This window comes from Trachurus japonicus, chromosome 22, assembly GCF_045865225.1.
Source record: "Trachurus japonicus isolate A0001 chromosome 22, Traja_1.0".
Lineage (NCBI taxonomy): Eukaryota > Metazoa > Chordata > Actinopteri > Carangiformes > Carangidae > Trachurus > Trachurus japonicus.
This window is the reverse complement of record NC_140928.1, coordinates 7,171,242-7,190,077: the sequence shown is the minus strand read 5'-3', so window position 1 is coordinate 7,190,077 and position 18,836 is coordinate 7,171,242. Positions and strand designations below refer to the sequence as shown.

Here is an 18,836-nt window from a genome sequence, read left to right as displayed (position 1 = left end):
GATCTCTGTTTCCATGAGACCCACTGACCTGCTGCTGGTAAAACTCTGCATGTTTTTCAAAATAAAGGTGTCAAACACACAAGAACAAGGAAGCTGGAGAATATTTACCTGCACAGGTAGAAGGCTCATTTCTGTTTTAATATAGAGCAGCAATGTTTTAAACAGCTTTAAACAGTCACAGCATGGAGCTCAATCAGCAGGAACAGGATGAGAAACTCTCATTTTGTTGGGACTATAATAATTTTAAATATTTATTATGTTTGTGCCTCCAGTCCATTTGAAATTAGGCAGATTTTTTTCAAAAAATAACAAACAGACACATTAAAAATATTGTTTTAACTCTTTATATGGATGCATAAATGGAAGATTCACTAGTCTAGTGTTTCTCTGTCCGGTTCATCTGAGGAATAACTGCACAGTACTGTATTTTATTGCATAGAGGTTTTTTTGTCTTTATTGGCAGTGTGTACTTCCAGGATTCAATAATCCTGCGTGCAGGTGTTAGAAATGTGTGTAATTCATATTCTATTACTGTAACAGTGATAAAAAACAAAAATAAATTGATTATTAGTGTGGTTTGAACTTCACCGTTAATGCAACTGTTACATACATGCTTGCATATACATACAGTATGTAAGCATTATGTACGTATATATGCTTTTTTCTCCATTATCTGTGCAGTGTACATCTATTTAAGTGCTGTTTCATTGTGGGTTAACACAGTGATAATACAGTGTTTTTTTTCTTCTTCTCTCAGACAAACTGCCTGAATATTGTGACACCATGTTTCACCCTCTGTGACTCTCTGTCTCTATCAGCGGCTGATCTTGTACACCACGTCTCCGACCTGCAGGATCCCCGTCTTCTTCACGGTGTGCAGCTGCCCGAACAGCGGCGACTTCTTGTAGATGTGCTTCTCGGACGGTTCGCACAAACGATAGCTGTGAGACAAAAGGTCGTCACGATGAGTTCAAAGGCGTTTAAGAGTGAAATCAAGCAGGGAGAACTTTTAAGTAGCATCAGGAGTTATACTGTTCATCTTATATAATTTAAAAAAAAAAAGTTTACAATTGGATTAATTTTAATGACCCAACTCTCATCAACAAGATAGAAACCCCATAAAAATAAAGTAAAGATAAGGAAAACTATATTCAGGAAATAATGGAGGTTTTCTAGTGAAGCATAAATTATGAAAAGAATAAAAGATTAAATAAAACAAAACGCACTGAAGCAAAAAGTACATCTTCTCAGCTCAAACTCTCAAACATGCCTGATCACCACAAAACAGTAAAAGCCAAATTTGAGCTTTTTCTGCTTCACATGCGTTTGTATTAAATCACACAACCAGCTTTGTTGCAGTGATTTTCATTTCTGGGTTTGAGGAAATAAAAACCAAGCTGTGCATGTGATTTAAATTCAGGAAAAACAAAACAAAAATGATTTAAGTCTACTGGATGGAGTCACACTCTATAGACTTTACACATTAAAAATTGTGTGAAGCTGTGTGAAGCTGCGGACTGAGACAGGAGTGAGTGTGCAGCTCGTTCCTCGCTTCCACTGCAGTAGAAATGTAGGCGGCTACAGCAGAGACACAACACGATCTCCTGCTGCTTTGTGGGTAATGTAGGCACCGTTGCATGAGTCTGATTATTTATTGATAATTTAATAACGAGCACTGTATTCAAGTCTTCATTTATAAGGACACACTGGAGCTTAAATATAGCTGTGACTTTCAAATTAAGGGTTTTTCGCTGGGTTACAATGAACTGAAGTGACATTTTATTTTATTTTAGCAGTCATCACTCCTCTGTCGTTGAGTTTCAGATGGCAGAGATTTCCCAGTGACCTGTCTATCTCTTCTTCTTCTTTTTCTTCCTCTTCTAATTCTAATTCTAATAATTAAAAGCTGCTAAAACCGTCTCAATCCTCCAATCTAATAGAAAATGTCCCAACTGAGCAGAAAACCTGGCAACGCTGGTTACCACCACCACCAGCACTACACAGTTAAATATTGACCTGTAATGTGTAATACTGAGTTAAAGCTTCACCTTTTCAGTGTTTCCAGTGGCTCTTTTCTGTTGATGATACCGGTCTCGGGGTCGACTGTGGTGAAAATACACCTGCAGACGACAGAAGTTACAGTTTGCAATATCCATCCTGTTGAAGACTAAGTGATGCATTTTCACATACATCAAATGCACAGACATTTAATTTGACAAATCATTGGCAGGTTTAATTCAAACCCTACACCGCTGCTGCAGATTCAGATTCCTTGTTGATAAATGAAGTGATTGTATCTGTGTATCTGTGTGTGAGAGGAGCAGCAGCCATGTTACCTTCCACATGACATTACACGCTGCAGTCGCACGCTGCCAATCTGGATCTCTTCCCACGAATCCTGAAAAAGCAAAGCAGTTGGTTTTGGAGTTGGAGATAAATTTAGTCCACGCTGCTCACACTGAAAAGGGCGAGGGATGAGTCAGAAGAACCAAATGATCATTTTTCAGACTGGAGGGAAAAATAAAACAACACAATAAAAAGGCTGTCGCTGCTGCAGCACATAGGATCTGTTATTTTCTAAGATGCTCTCTGGTTTCTAATGTCCTGACTTGACTCTCTGATGTGTTTTTATTTGTTCATGTTCAGCAGGTTACAGCATTACTTCACCCAAAATCGATAATTCACAAATCTTTCTACTCACCGTCATACCAAGGAAGGGTTCGGAGAACTTTCGGAGTCATCAAAACGCTTTTGGAGTTCCAGGGGGGGGTCCGGCTGGCAACGGATTTTCATATAATGGCGGCTGATCTTTTGAATCGTCCAAAACACACTATGAAACATCCAGATACCTCCATACTGCTCGTCTGTACTGACCCAAGTGTCCTGAAGCCGCCACATGAAAAAGTTGTTTGGAAAAAATTAATTTGATCTCTGTTTTTAGCCTTGTTGCAGCAGTAGCTCCCAGTGGCTCTGTTGATGTTTGTGTGCATACGCGAGATTTGCTGCAAGATGTTCGTTCGTCGTTGTAAACCATTGGATGTGTGATGTAAACACGGAAGAACATCTGGCAGCAAATCTCACGCATGCACACAACTTTTTCCGAACAACTTTTTCATGTGGCGGCTTCAGGACACTTGGGTCAGTACAGACGAGCAGTATGGAGGTATCTGGATGTTTCATGGTGTGTTTTGGATGATTCAAAAGTGAACTCTATCCACCACCATTATATGAAAATCCGTTGCCAGCCGGACCCCCCCTGGAACTCCTAAAGCGTTTTGATGACTCAGAAAGTTCTCCAACCCTTCCTTGGCATGACGGTGAGTGGAAAACTGGTGGATTATCGATTTTGGGTGAAGTATCCCTTTTAAGGAACCAGAGTCAGATTTTCAGAAAACAACGAACCTCATCGAACGCCTCGCAGTCGCCGATCACGATGTTGGGACGGAAGCGGTCCACGGTGACGTCCTTCTCTAACTTGCTGCTGAGGTCCTTCACAGACGCCTCGGACAACAGCATCACCGGCCCGACGTCGCTGTACGCCACCTGCTGGATAGGTGAGTAAACAACATCGGTTCAATGCCTTTACCTCAGAGAATCGATCGCAAAATAAGGAAGCAAATACGGAGAACGAGGAGCGTTAACGTACCTCATCCTGTGAGAAGAGCGGCTCCAGCTTCACTGATCTCCGAGCCCTCATCTCAGGTTCGAAGTGAACCAGTCGGAAAGTTTTCTCAGCCCCGAGGTAACGAGTGAGCCAGCGGGACGCCTCGTCGCCACAGTCCCGGCCCTGGATGTCAGCGCTGAACACTCTGCAGCATGAAATAACAGTGTAAACAAGGCGTTATTATTTATATTCATTTAATATAGGTATAGATAGAGATTAAAATCTAGACAGATCTACTTTATTGATCCCTAACTTGGAAATTCTTATGTTACAGCAGCAATTATAAAACTTCATGGTCCCCTTTTGAAAATTATAGGATACATCATGTTCTTAATTGATAAAAAATAACAGATATTAGAGCTGCAACTATTTCAATCATCAATTTAATTCTTATTCTTCATGCAAAGATCCACAGTGTTCTCTTGTCCAAGCTTCTCCAGGTTTGGATTTGCTGCTTTTCTTTTTTTAATGATTGTAAACTAAATATTTCTGAGTATTGGACAGTTGGTCAGATGAGTGAAGACATTTCTCACTACACTGCACTACTAGAAAATGTCCCAAAATAATCATAAAACCACAAAAGATAAGTGCAACAGACGGTCGTGGTGCCAGGGTTGAACCCCGCTGACCTGCAGTCCATGACGGCGTTGTCGGGCTGTTTGAAGGGGAACCTCAGCTCCTCCATGTTTGGTCCGTTCAAACAGACGTGACCTCCCTCGCAGGTCAGAGACACCAGCACCAGACGAGGCTCCTGCCGGCCCGTCACCATGTGACCGTCCTCTGTCACCACCAGCCAGTGTCTGCAAACAAACACACACACACACACACTCACACAACTGTGGATTTCCCTCGTTTGCACCATTCGGCATCCCTGGCTGAACTCCCAGCGTTCAGGCATTAAACCTGCTGCACCCTGAGCATGTACAGAAAAAAACACTAGATACCGGTAGTACTGATAACATCACTGGTTACCGTGGACACCGTGCTACTGCTGACTGTTACACCTGACTCTGAGGCTGCAACAGAACATGGCAGAGGCAGCGCAATGTGGAAAAATACAGGCTTTTCTTTATTGTCGAGATGGCACATCAAAAATCCAGTGGAGTGTGGGAGTGAATGTCAGGGGTGCGTGAGAAATCCCAAAGTTACGTAACACTGGGTGGAAATTCAGGTAATGATTTATTTGCAAACCAGACGTCATGTTTTATGTTCTATTGCTGAATTAAGTTTAGTTTTTAGTTTAGTTTAGTTTATTCGTTTAATAAGGGACAATGTGCAATTACATTAATCATTTAAAAGAAAAAATGAAAAGATGGTTGCACCAGATTTAGCTCCCAGCTAATTTCCATCTGTAGTCCCTACACATAACATAAAAGTAATAAAATACACAGAATACAAGCTATTATACAAAAATGAGGCATAAACAGATACAGAATGACAATGGACAACATTTAGACAACAACATGTATGAGGTAGGCAAAGTGCAAAGTGCTTATAGCAGCAAGATGTTGATTGTCATATACTGGTGGACACATACAGTATCAGTACAGTAACTGTATGTGTAGTGGACAAAGTGCAAACTGCTCATAGCAGCATGATTATTCACAGTATTGATAGTAATAAATAACGTAATAATAGGTAAAACATGAAAGTGGCAACAGTGGCAGATGTAATACCAACGATGGTAATTCTCAGTTACAAAAAATAAAAAATTACCAGCTATGGTAATGTAACAGATGTATCTATGGATATCAGATGAAAACAGAGACAAGAAGTGCTAACGAAAAAGAGAAACAGAATTAAACTGGAATGAATTTTGGCAATTTCCTCAGAAAAGCCTCAACATTAGTAGGGAAGACTGGGGTTGGTTGTCACACTTTTTAGTTTTGCGTGAATATCTCCTCATCAAAACATCCTGGAGTAGTCATTCCAACATTACAAGGTAGCTTAAAGTCTTGGGTTTCAATGGGTATCCTGCTCATTTCTGTATGTGTTTTTTTATGTATGTAACGTGTTCCCTGTCTCCGTGCCAATTTCTCCCTGGTGGAGACCAATACAATTAACCTAACCTAACCTTCTCCAGATAATTTCAACAATGATTTATTAATCATCAAAGCAATCTGACACACCCCATCGCGGGGTTGATTCACACGCTATGGGGTTGGTTGTCACATATTTCAATGGGAAAAAATCCTGGTTATTGTTAGAATAAAATTTTAAAGTGAATTTTTATTCAAATGACATGAAAAACACAGAACATAAACATGACACATGGGACTCGTGTTTTTTGTTGTTAAAAATGCAGAACTCTGAAATCACAGCATTCAAGAACATCATAGAAAAGAACCATCATAGAATCACAATAGAAACTACAGAAAATAATTCATAATGGTCGAACAATACTGCATTGAGTCACTTAGCCTACTCTCTGAGAGACAGTGGTGGCAGATATAGGGACTGGACAGTCCAAGGATGCAGAGCTGGTGTGCCCACTGCTTGCACATGAAACACTGCTCCCATATACCTCCTTTGAACGGCTAAGAGAGTGGCATTGTCACATGTGACAACCAACCCCAACTGACATTTTTTTTTGCTAAAAACTGAGTTTACAACCATCCTGTAACAAGTTCACTACCAAATGGCAATGAAAACTATAGCTTTCCCTTCATACTTTTTTATGGTCTCAATTTCTTTGTAACAAACCCATTGTGTACTAAAAGCCCATAAGAAAAATAGTGAAGATCTTAAAATTTACAAAATAACATGGGAAAAAAACAAAATGCTCTCATCTAAAAGTTGAGTGTCACACTAGAGCAAGGACTACTAAGGCAAGGCAAGGCATCTTTATTTATATAGCACATTTCATACCAAGGCAACTCAATGTTGCAGGGACCCCCTTGAAAATGAGATGCTACATCTCAAGGGGCTATCCTTTAATAAATTCAAATTCAAAATTCAAATGTGCTTTACATAAAAAAGTACACGTAGGTGAACTCTGCTCTCAATTCTGATCATTTTAATACCAATATTGTGTGACAGGGCCCTGAGTTATTGATGAGTGTGACAACCAACACTTGTGACAACCAACCCCAGTCTCCCCTATAATGTTTTGTTTGTTTTGTAAGATATTTCATCTTTTCTTTACCTCCTCCTGGTGGAAGTTGACTTCAGAGCTAACATTAAAAATAGAGAAATGGTTGGCCACAAGATTCCCAATACATTCATTTTCAGCTGATGTGAAAATCGAATTAATCTGTTATTTGCATAATGTGTGCAGATGCATTTATTCACACACCAACAACAAACTTCACTCCTCCTCTTATTGGATCTGTTGCACCAAGACACTCACCGATCCTGCAGCTCTCCAAACTTCAGGCCGATTTTCTGGCACTCGGCGAGAGCCACCGACACCGCTTTGCCAGATTTGAGAGGGTGAATGAGGAGCTGCGACACTACGCCCACACGGACAACTTTTTCTGGCTTTCGCAGGTATTTATATCCGAGCCCGAGCCCCAGAGCAGCGACGCCGGCTCCTCCGAGCAGCAGCACGGCCGCTTTCTTGTTCTGGGCCACCGCGTTCACCACCAGCTCCTTCAGCTCCATGTTGTTGCTGCTGCTGCTGCTGCTGCTGCTGCAGGCGGAGAGACTTTCTCCTCGGACATTGAACTTTGTCTGGGGGGACCAGGACCGAGCCCTCCATGTTGTGTAACGTTCACTGACGCTCAGGAAAACAGAAACACGCCTCCTCGCTTCGGTCTGATAGGCTGAAAAGTTGATTTAACTCCCCAGCCCAGGGCACAGAATTGTTGTTGGGCCTTTTGACCCCACTCTGCATCCAAGAAACTGATCAATTTATCAGTCATTGTGATTTGAATATATTGTTTTCTTTTCTGCAATAGCAACTCATACAAGGTGTTTTATTTTTTGGCGTTGTGTTTGTTACGGTAACCAAAAAATCAAACAGTTTTCCATGAAAATTAATGTCTGATGTATTGATAATGAAAATAATTGATGGTTACAGCCTTATATTTCTCTATGGAATATTATATTATATTATATTTCTCTATATAATGAAATAATACAACCTTATCTGAGGTTTTCTAACTAGAAACACAGAAAAAAAAGGATTAAACTTGAATTTTGGTTCCTGCAACAACACCAGGGTCCAAGGTGAAGGACCAGACAATTTCTAACAAACTTGCAATACTGTATATTTAATTATCTAGACCCAAATGATATGTTATATTTATATTGTAAAAATCCCCCTAAAATAAAAAATAAAAAACTTAGACATTTAAAGGGAGTTAACATTTCATTTCATTACATTTTCAGAGCCAAAGATTGAGCATTTCTTTTACATTACATTCTTTAAGCAGACTCTTCTGTGCAAAGCAACTCGCAACAAATCCATTCAAACTTTACAGGAACAAACAGTAGTCATCAAAAGAGGAAGTGCATCCCTTTCAAAGTAAAAGCACAAGGCATGATCAGTGCTACAGTACAAGTGGCAGATATCTGAAAAGCTGTGGTGAATTAATCATGCCCAGTTCAGTAAAATTAATTAAACATAGCAGTAGAAAACATGACAAACAAAAACACAACAAAGTGCACTTTGATTTTGAAATTGTAACACCTTGTGAGTTTTTAACCTGCCAGGGAAATTTTCCAAAACCAAGTGACGTAATGTCAACGATGACCTTCTCAGTGCAACTATTTCTGTCTTTGACACAGATACTCAGGTCTATGGCCAAAGTAGAAAACAGCAGATGCTCCAGCGATGGGGGGGCAATACAGGGATTTGTCAAATGGATACTCCTTCTGTTGCTTTTCTGTGCACGTCTAATGACTGAAGGCAGATTTGCAGGCACGGCGCCAGGCCTTACAAGCTGGTTTGATGTTGTAGCGCACAAGCAAAGTGTAGATAACGAGATACAGTCCTAATTGCTCTATTCTCAGCAACTGACACTTTGATGTTTTAATTCTGTTCTTCTTGGTGCACGCAGCATTTTTGATTTTTGTGCTTTTAGAACAGATTTTCTCTGATCTTCTGCTTATCGTTGTTTCTTTACTGATGCTATTTCCTGCATCGCTGCGTCACTATCAACATACACAGTCAAACAGAGGAGAGGTTCCCAACCTGAGGATCATGCGTCCCACAACCGCAGCCTCAGAAAGTCATGTGTACCTGCTCACACCTTCCTCTAATATTTGTTTTCTTGGCACTTGTCATATAATAATTAAACGTTTACAAGGTAAAACAGTATTCTTGAATCTAACCAGTGTAGCATCTTATTCTGAACACACCCGACACCTGAAAGACAAGACACGACTTGTTTCAGACAGTAATTTCTCTTTATGACTTTATAAGAAACATAAAAACAAGTGCATGTGTTATCCCCACACCTGACAAATGTTAATGAAACTTACAATGCAAACAAAGCCAGAAATAGGAGTCCAGAGTGAAAAAAATAAATAATAATAATGCAAAGACATGTTATACAAGGAGTGGACAAAACGACAGAAACCCAGTTATTTTCTAATAACGTTCAGTGTCTGGTGAAGTAGCTTCAGCTGAGTGATTTCATGTGACCTCTGACCTCTGTGTTTGGCATTATGTTATTAAGATTATTGATGACCCATCTCCATATATCTCTAAATATACTCACAAAATGGCAATTGATTGCTTTAATTAAAGCTCCAGTTTGATACAAGAGGCTTAAAATGAATCCTACACTTTTCAGTGTTTGGCTCTAGTTAATGTTGCAGCCGAATTCTACTACATTTTAATACTAAATCCTTAACATATGTATTCTAATTACAAACATTGGAGACAATATATAAATAGCCTATATAACACCTCTCGGTAAAATGTGTCAGACTGAACGTGTACTCAATAAACCGGGTCAGTGTACAGTTTTATCTTGCCAGTTTGTGTTCAAGCAAAACAGGTCCCTTATAAACCAGAGACAAAACACCTTAAAAACAGCTGGCGCGTCTATTTTAATAATCTCAGAACATTTTCTTAGGAAATTTCCTGGGAAGAACTAAGTAATTAGATTTTAAAAACATAATTTCTTTATCAACGAAAATCTCATTTTAGACCCAAATGAGTCACCATTCATTACTCATTTACTCCTGTAAATCTTTCTTATTAATGTGCTTGTAACTAAAACACACCCTTGATTACACCAGACATTAATTATGAGACTGTATTAGTCATCATTTCTCAGTAACTAGAGTCGTATTACATTATTCTTCCCAGGAAAAGGATATTTGAAAATGAGTTTATCTATTACAATCTTAACAGAAACTATTATTATGGCTGTTACATTAATATAAGGCCAGTACATGTACATGTTTCTTAAGCTGCAGTGAAGTCGTGTGTTCCCGTAATCTTGTCCACCCCCTCCCTCCCACCCACCCACCCCGTCCGCTGTGCCACATGACCATGAGTTGGACATAACAAAGCATGACATCATGATAAAACGCTGTATACTTTTTGCCGTACTTTTGCTCGTGACTGAGCTGCTGTAGGTTTGTCCGGACCTGGAATTCAGTCAGAATTCCCAGGGGGAAACCATCTGGACCAAACCGACATTTCTATACATTCAGCATCACCTTTTTTCCCTCACACAGCACATGTTGATAAAACAGCACGACGGCAGCTTATGTAACCAACATGGTATAGAGAAATTCTTTAGATAAATCTCTGTAATTCGTTTGGCAAAAACTCAAAAACAGTCACGAGTTTGTGGATCAACATATCCACACTGTTCACTGTGGGTGTTCTTTTCTATATAATAGTCCATATATTATTATTTTAAAGTGTTTTTGTGATGTATCTCAACTGTACACGCATCCCTTGGCAAAGTATAATAAATAAATAAAAATGTTCTTGTGGTTATTTTTCAAGTAGTACAACTTTGCCTCCTGTCGTGACACAGAAAGGCTGGTTTACTCTATAGTGCAACATGATGAAGTCCTACTTTAAAACTAATACAGTACTTAAAATATAATAAAATATTGTTTTCTGGGTCTCTTATTATTGAAATCAAATTCAAAAGCAGAATCACATTTCTTCCATTACCAAGTGTAACTCATGTAAAACCAGTAAGGTGCAGATCTGTTTCATAAAATCAGTTTCTCAGCACGCAGCAGATGGAGATCAAATATATTTGCAGGGTTTTTTTTTGTCATTTTGTATCTGTGCTGAGTCACACAGGTGGGATTTCACCCCACAAGGGAAAAAAAGATAAATTGTACAAAGTGAGAAAGAACAAAAACAAAAAAAAAATCCACCTCCAGTTATTTAGAATCTGCGATGTTAGATTTTTGCAAGTGATCCGAAAATAAAACATAAAATTGTATGTAAATGTATTATTGACTCAGCATTTTGAATTTCTATCTTATATTTCTACTTCACTTCAAAGAATAAACAAACAATCTGTCACAGGGACATTTTTTCTGCATAGTGTATAGACTACTCCTATTTTTCATACAGGTTTGATGGTAAACTGAACATATTTAGGTTTTGTCCTTTGTATTAGTGGCTGCCAGAAATGAAAACATTAATAATTGTCTTATTTCTAGACATAGAAAAGACAAAATAATGAATCAGGTCATTAGTTTCTTAGTTGTGTCATTTATAACACAGAGATGTTTGTGACATCTCACTGGAGGCAGCTGTCTGCAGCAGGTGTTGTTTCCTCTTTGATGCATTTCTCTCCCTGTTGCAATTTTTTGTTTCATTGTTTCAACATTTAACAAATCTCTTCCTTTTCTGAGTCGACAACAAAAACCAGCCAGTTTGTGTGAGAGTTTTAAATAAATCAAACATCTTCGGGGATTTAAAATCCCCCGTCGTAGCTGCCAGAAATAAACTTAACGTGACAACACATCATGTTGCCCACACACCCACCCAAAAAAAAAATACAACACCAAATTCTAAAATTGGCAGAGAGAAACATAACTGAGGGTGGATTTTCTTTTTTCTTTTTTTTACTTTTCCATCAATCACACACACTCAGTCTATTGTGGGATAATTGTCTGCGACTGACAACCAGCTCATTATCCATTGTCCAAACACAGAAAACCCTCTCCCATCTGCCGCCACCACAGACGGCTACTAAAAATAGTTTGCATCCAGCTTCTGTGTGATCCAGATGTGATTTGGAAAAAAACAAAAAACAAACTCTGCACACTTCATGTCTTTGTTTTAATAGTCAGTGAGTTCCTCACAGTCCTTCAGGTGATAACGAGCAGAGTGGAGAAATATATAAGAGTCAGCCCCCTAATATTTACTGTAGCCTAATAGACATATGAGATCTACAGTGTTTAGTTTTTTTTTTTTCTTTTTTTTTTTTTTTTTTACAAATTCAGTTAAAAAACTATTTTGTTTTTATTAGCCAGATGTGAAAGATCGACACCACACCAGTGTTGGGACCATGGATGTATTATATTATCGGTTGGGACACTTTTAGCTTTGCCTAGAACATTAGCTTCGCCCAGCATAAAGACTAGAAACAGTCCCCCTCTTCAAGTCAGAGCTCGCTAATTAAGACTTCCTGTTTACATTGGTACAAAAACAAACAGAAATCCAAAAAAATGATTGTGGTTTTAGGGTGAATTAGCACCGAGATCTGTCTCTCATAACAAACAAACAAACTGAGTTTTATCCAGCTCCTCCATTGGCGGCCGGCCATGGTGTGTGGTCGTTTATCATATCGCATCGCATCACATCACATCGCATCATTTCCTGTGAAACCATTAAAACCAAAACAAACTGAATGACTGTTTTTTTTACAAACATTTTTAGAACCACATGACTGTTATACAGTAACCATGACAACAAAAAAACATGAAATGCTGAGGAAGTCGTAACTTATTTTACTTATGTTATCTTTTATATTTAATCTTATTTTACTTATTTTATCTTTTGCGTCTCCTACTGTTGGTGATTATCTGACAAATTTACTAAAATAGTTTTAGTGGCCAAACCTACTCAAGCCATGAGTCACTGTAACTATGGTGACTATCAGAACACTGGTGTTTGTTACGGTAACCAGGACAACTGAGGTCAGTGACGCTGCTATGAGTCCAAAAAAAAGGGGTTGTGAAAAATGACCTTTATGGTTGCAGCATCGGTTGGTTGTAGGACTCAAGACTTTGACGTTTTAAGCCCTTGGTTTAATTGGAGTTAAGTTTTAAATTTCTAATGTTGTTTTATTCTTTTTTTTAAGCAAGTAACGTCCTTTTGACCATCATTTAAATTTTTTAATTCGCTTTACAATTAAATTAAAGCAAATTTTGGACTTACCGCAGCTTCCGCATTGTTCCTTTCCTTTCCGTGTCAGAGAACACAACAGTAGAGGGACTGAAGGCTGCAGCCGCTGAATTTGATGCACAGCGTCTGAGGCGTTCGTTCTCTGACCCGGAAAGGAACGTGGTACGTCTGAATTTTGATTTCATTTGATTGTAAATTGATGGTCAAAAGGATGTTACCTGTGACCACAGAACAATTTTAAAATTAGTCCGGAGCCCATTAAAGCAGATATCAGTGGAATGTTTTTGTTAATATAAGTCCTAAATAGTCCTATTTTCCGTCAGCAATCACTTACATGAAGTATTTCAGCCTAAACACGAGTCTCTCCGTCACTCTGCTCTGCTGTAACCCGAGGAGAAAATTTTCCTTGTGGGATACAAGTGTTATCCAATGAGGGGAGAGAACGGCATGAAGGGCTGTGTGTGCAGCCAAGGGATGCGCGTGAATGTGGTGACGTAGCACGAGGACCAATTGATGCCTGACAAGGGCGGGGGCTGCTAACTCATGGTGCGTTCAAGGAAACTCGTACTTTGTGTTTTTCCTTCCTGTGAAGTCATACCAGTTCGATCTGGTACGAGTTCACGGGTCGGAAGTTACGAGTGGCCGTTATAGGGAACTTTCACAGACAACAGGACGGTAAAAACACGAGCTACGGGTTACCTGGAACGCTACCAAGTCGTAGTTGTGACTTGAAGCTGTAACTTACGGTTTCAAAAGCCTGCCTTGAACACAGCATTAGCCGAAACGGCCGTGCCGCTGTTATCTGCTTTAATGAACATTGAAAAAACGATAAATTCTTGAACAAAAACGAATATAAACGTCCACACGCTGCAGTTGGGAGTGGATGGTATGAAATGAACTGATCATAGGTGGTCATCTGATTGCAACTGGAAATGCCCTTTAAAATAAAGGTTGAATGAATGAATAAGGGTTGTTTGTTTACAGCCCATATGCTAAGCTAGGCTAGCTCCAGGCTATCTTCTCATCTAACTCCCAAGAAAACAAACACAGGCATTTTACAACATTTCCAAAACTGTTTTCTTTAATAAAACAATAACTCTACCTCTGAACGGCTTGAGAGTTCAAATCTGCTCAGGTCTGATGACAGACTGAGTAGGCTATTAAGAAAACACAGAGACAATTGAAAACTCCTTGACGCAGTGGCCCAGTGGCCCAGTGGACAAACTAAAAGTACCAGAAACACCTCACAGTACAGAAACCCTGCAGCAGCAGGTGTAACAGTCAGAGCTGCAGAGTGTCTCATACAGGTTTTCACCATGTGTGGAGTAAGTTATCATGTGTTTTTGAACTTTTCCACTTGTGGCATTACGTAATTCAGAAGTGTTTGTGACTGATGCACGGCTCCAATTTTGGGTAGAGAGCACTGAAAAAACAAAAAAAAAACTGTAACTGCACATGTGAGTCATATGATTTTTATCAGTATGTGTGAGCTTTAACAAAGTTCTGCCCTCACGATTTGTTTAGGGACGAGAAACATTTTGTTCGAGGACAGTTGTGTGAAGTGACGATGTGAAACAAAAGCAAGAGAATAATTACCAGAAACCTACATTCGCTGCATGAGGATGTTTCTGTTATCTTGTTTTTCTGTGCCACTGCTTCATCTCCTCGACCTAATGCGCCTCCTACAGCTCCTGCTCTGCTTTCTCCTACAAGAACTGAGCGTACACACACACACACACACACACACACACACACCACATCACATGCACTGCGGCGTGTTGATGTGTTGAAAATGTAGTGACCCAGATGACGTACACCTTCATGCCTACACCATTGTGCCTACATGACTCTCCAGAGCTCTGACACAAACACCGGGCGCTGTGCTCCCTCAGAAACATGTTTGAGTATCAGAAATCACTGTTTACAGTACTGCATGTGCTTTTTTATTTATTCCCCCCTTTCGCTCCTACTGTTGGTTTACTGGGATTATAGCACCACAAACATCTACTTGTATTCATGTCTTTGCTGCCAAACATGAGCTGTCCCCTTGGCAGCGCAGACGTATTGTGCTGTGTTGAAATCTGCTGCTGCTGCTGCTGCGCTGAAAAGGCTAGACGGAGCTGCGTCTCTTGAACACCCTGAACGGAGAGAGGATGTGTAGACCTGTTGTTATGGAGCTTATGCTCGTGCATTGGCGCGGACTGCAAACGCAGCCCGTGGACCCGGGCTCCACGTAGTGCGGGCAGCTACTGTTGTTCTGCTGCAGGTAGGCGTCGGAGAACGTGAGCTCCTGAGGGATCATAGTCGGTATGGAGCCGTGCAGCTTCTCCTTGCTCCGGTACCACAGGCAGGAGCAGATAGTCTGGAAGTGAAGGACCTCGGTGTACACGCCTTTTAAGTCTCTGGCCTTCGTGGCGTCCTCTGCTACGGGCGTGGACGAGGTCGAGGCGGAGACGGGGATCAGTCGAGCCACCTCGCCTCTGGACTTGCTGACGGACATCAGGGCCTTCTGCTTGGCGTCCCGCCGCTCGTCCTCGGTGTTCATGGTGAGGAAGCGGAGCACCACCAGGTTGAGGAACGCCCCGATCACCGTCAGGCCCATGAGGATGTAGACGAAGCAGAACGCCACGTAGCGCGGGTCGTTCTGCAGCGCGTCGTCCTTCTGCAGGGCCACGTAGTCCCCGAAGCCGATGGTGGTGAGCGTGATGAAGCAGTAGTAGAAGGCGTGCAGGAAGCTCCAGCCCTCGCTGTGGGAGAACAGCACGGCCCCCACGCACAGGGTGCTCATGCAGGAGAAGAAGCCCACCGTCACCATGTTCGCCATGGAGACCTCGGTCTGACGCATGCCCAGGCACTTCTTGGCTTGGTGCAGCAGGTACCTGACGAACGTGTTGATCCGCTCGCCGAGGCTCTGGAACATGACCAGGGTGAGCGGGATCCCCAGGAGCGCGTAGAACATGCAGAACACTTTCCCTGAGTCGGTGCTGGGCGCCGCGTGACCATAACCTGCAGGAGGACGCATAGGTGCATCATGCATGAGTCATATTATAATGATGTCATCGTAGGTGCATGCTGGAAACACCAACATATCCTCATTAAACATTAAAGGGATAGTTAACCCAAAATTCAAAAAAAGTCCTCCGTGCCTTCTCTGAGTTACGGAGGGGTCCGCGCAGCAGTATTTGTCCATATAATGGTTGTCAATGGATACCAACTTTCTTCGTCCAAAAAGACACACCAAAAAACATCCAAATACTGCTCGTCTGCAATGTCCCTCTTGTATTGAAGCCCCAACATGAGAAATTAGGAAGAGCAGTGAACTGAGACACTGGGAGCTTCCGCTACAAACAAGCTTAAAATATAGGCTTATTTAATTTTTTTCGGAACAGTTTCTCATGTTGGGGCTTCAATATGAGGGACATTACAGACGAGCACTATGGAGGTATTTGGATGTTTTTTGGTGTGTCTTTTTGGACGAAGAAAGTTGGTATCCATTGACAACCATTATATGGACAAATACTGCTGCGCGGACCCCCCCCCCCCGTAACTCAGAGAAGGAACGGAGGACTCTGAAAATTCTCACAGCTCTTAGTTGACATGAGGGTGAGTAGATAATGAGTGAAATTTGAATTTTGGGTTAACTATCCCTTTAATGGAAAACCCGGTCACACTATTCAGGCTCGACTTCGGTATTGTGAACTAACAGCTATGTATTTATAACTCCCACGCTGCTGTCAGCTGGGATGTTGTAGACACTGGAAATAAACCACAAAGTCATCACTTTTCTCTGCCCAAATTAGCCTTAATTGGCCTTAATGCACCAACAGAAATGAAGCCGGAGCAGCGTCCTTAATGTTTTTACTAATCTGCAGTGTTCTGCAGAGTTGAAAATGCTTCTTCTTCCATTTCCATTTCCCATACAATTACACACAGATTATACCTGGAGTCTGATATTTTGACCTAGCCTTACAATTGACAGTTTAATCCAAAATAGAAAGAAAGAAAGAAAGAACTTTACAAAATTATAACCAAACTATTTTACTCTTAATTACTTCACCTAAAATAACAAGGACAACCTAGATAAATGGATCATAGAAGAATTAATAATAACAAAAGAAAGAAAGAAAGAAAGAAAGAAAGAAAGAACAGCAAAGAGCTAGACATAAAATGTGACATTAAAATTGTGAATTTTATGCCCTGCTCCTCCAGTCCACAAGCCGAAGTATCTGCGCAAGATAATGAACCCAAAATTGCCCCAGATGTTTCACTGGTGTGTGAATGTATAGGTGGAAGTGCTTTAAGACTATCGGGTAAACACTACTAGGCTTTATAAATGCACTCCATTTACCATGTTAAATATATAATTATTCACTTACATCAGCCATTAGAATAACTGACCCCAGTCCAAACACAGTATGACTAACTCTATGACAGTGTCCTGTGAATAAGCTCTTAAAACAACACTTAGACATAGCCTACGTTTATTTGTTTTAATAGGCAAGTTAAATAGATATAGAATAATGAATTCAAAGCTTTTGTTTGTCACGGTCAAACACTACGCTGTGGCTTCAGGCTGTGCTAAGCAGTTGAGATAACCTACTAATTACTGGACATTCATCAATTCCTATCATGCAAATTGTTTTAGTATTAGTATACTAAAACAAGTGAGTGGGGGGGGGGGTTAATGTGGATTAGTGACCTCAGCCCCTCTGATTCCCTGGCTACAGCCCTGTCCTGAGCTCCTGTATCAATGCAATGTAGCCCAAATCCATATCAGCCTCATTTATGGCACTATATATTAAAATAGAAAAGACAACCAAAAAAAAAGCGTAGAGTTTTCTTTACCGATGGTCGTGATCACAGTGATGGCGAAGTAAAAGGAGCCGGCGAATTTCCACTGCACGCCGGCTTTGTGAGGTTTGAGCTGCAGGACGACGTGCTCCAGCTCCTCGAAGTTCTCTTTGGTCAAGTTGTATTTGCGCATGAGCTCGTACTTTCTGGCGTCGAGCTTCCTCTTGTGACTCTTCTCCTGCTTGGACTCCAGCGTCTCGAAGACGGCGGCTCCGACCACCAGGTAGGTGAGGATGCTGATGATGAGGGCGAGAGTCCGCGCGTTTTGCCTCTTCATGGTTTTTGAAAGGATGGAAGCAAATAGAAAACAAAAAAACAAAAAAGAAAAAGAAAAAAAAAAGATTCAAGTATGTGCAGGTGGGAGCTGAGACTGAGTGCGACCTTCTCCTGACGGACTACGGATCCAACAGAGGGGGGGTGGGGGGGACTTTGGAGACGGAGCTGCTCTCTCAGCACCACCCCCACATCACAGTTGGGTTGCTACTGTATTTGGACTATTTGTCACCGACTTATATTTAGATTTTTGCAGAAAAGAAAAAAGAAACACGCGGGGCAATCCCACAGCCAGACTGTCAGCAGCAACAGCAGCAACAGTGGCAGCTTCTTGCAAATCAGGAGCTCACCTTTGCAAATACTACACACACACACACACACACACACACTTACAGTCACACACACCTTTTCTTTTCTTTTCCCCCTGAAGCCAGAATAAACAGTTTGTCTTTTCCCTCCGAGGACGCACACTCATCAGCAGCCGAGGTGATGGTTGGTTCAGGTAGGTAACGTTGTCAAATAAGACTTTGGTGTATGTATGATTCATGTGTTCATTCACAGATAAAATATTTACCCAGTGGCTATTTAAACAGAGCGGCTCTACTGGCTTCACAAGTTGTCTAGCAACCTAATGATAACCCTCCTCCTGTCAGAGAGCAAACATCCTTCTCCTCCTCACCGTGAACAGGCTGTGGTGGGATTCTTCAGCTCACACACACACACACACACACACACACACACACACACACACACACACACACACAC

At 41.0% G+C, this 18,836-nt stretch overlaps 2 protein-coding genes across 2 annotated transcripts; both read right to left on the bottom strand.

Moving 5' to 3' along the window:
• Positions 1–436: 436 nt before the first annotated feature.
• On the bottom strand, positions 437–7,333 carry marc1 (mitochondrial amidoxime reducing component 1). The gene is made up of 7 exons (XM_085767368.1): positions 7,014–7,333; positions 4,294–4,464; positions 3,647–3,809; positions 3,403–3,546; positions 2,337–2,398; positions 2,049–2,120; positions 437–941 (listed from the first exon to the last, which is right to left on the bottom strand). The coding sequence occupies exons 1-7, from the start codon at positions 7,265–7,267 to the stop codon at positions 815–817; spliced, it is 993 nt and encodes a 330-aa protein (XP_085623494.1). The 5' UTR covers positions 7,268–7,333; the 3' UTR covers positions 437–814.
• A 6,882-nt stretch (positions 7,334–14,215) lies between these two features.
• On the bottom strand, positions 14,216–18,381 carry kcnk3b (potassium channel, subfamily K, member 3b). Its single transcript, XM_085768520.1, has 2 exons — positions 17,793–18,381; positions 14,216–15,953 (listed from the first exon to the last, which is right to left on the bottom strand). Exons 1-2 carry the CDS (start codon positions 18,073–18,075, stop codon positions 15,058–15,060), a joined length of 1,179 nt encoding a protein of 392 aa, XP_085624646.1. The 5' UTR covers positions 18,076–18,381; the 3' UTR covers positions 14,216–15,057.
• Positions 18,382–18,836: the final 455 nt, after the last annotated feature.

What these genes read in the sequence shown, in the direction of transcription:
- kcnk3b (XM_085768520.1), bottom strand. Translation starts at nt 18,075, where the DNA reads ATGAAGAGGCAAAACGCGCGGACTCTCGCCCTCATCATCAGCATCCTC. An exon ending in CACTGTGATCACGACCATCG is followed by an intron (nt 15,954 to 17,792) that starts GTAAAGAAAACT and finishes GTCCTCCTGCAG; the next exon opens with GTTATGGTCACGCGGCGCCC.
- marc1 (XM_085767368.1), bottom strand. Translation starts at nt 7,267, where the DNA reads ATGGAGCTGAAGGAGCTGGTGGTGAACGCGGTGGCCCAGAACAAGAAA. An exon ending in AACGCCGTCATGGACTGCAG is followed by an intron (nt 3,810 to 4,293) that starts GTCAGCGGGGTT and finishes TTCATGCTGCAG; the next exon opens with AGTGTTCAGCGCTGACATCC. An exon ending in CGTGTAATGTCATGTGGAAG is followed by an intron (nt 2,121 to 2,336) that starts GTAACATGGCTG and finishes TGTCGTCTGCAG; the next exon opens with GTGTATTTTCACCACAGTCG.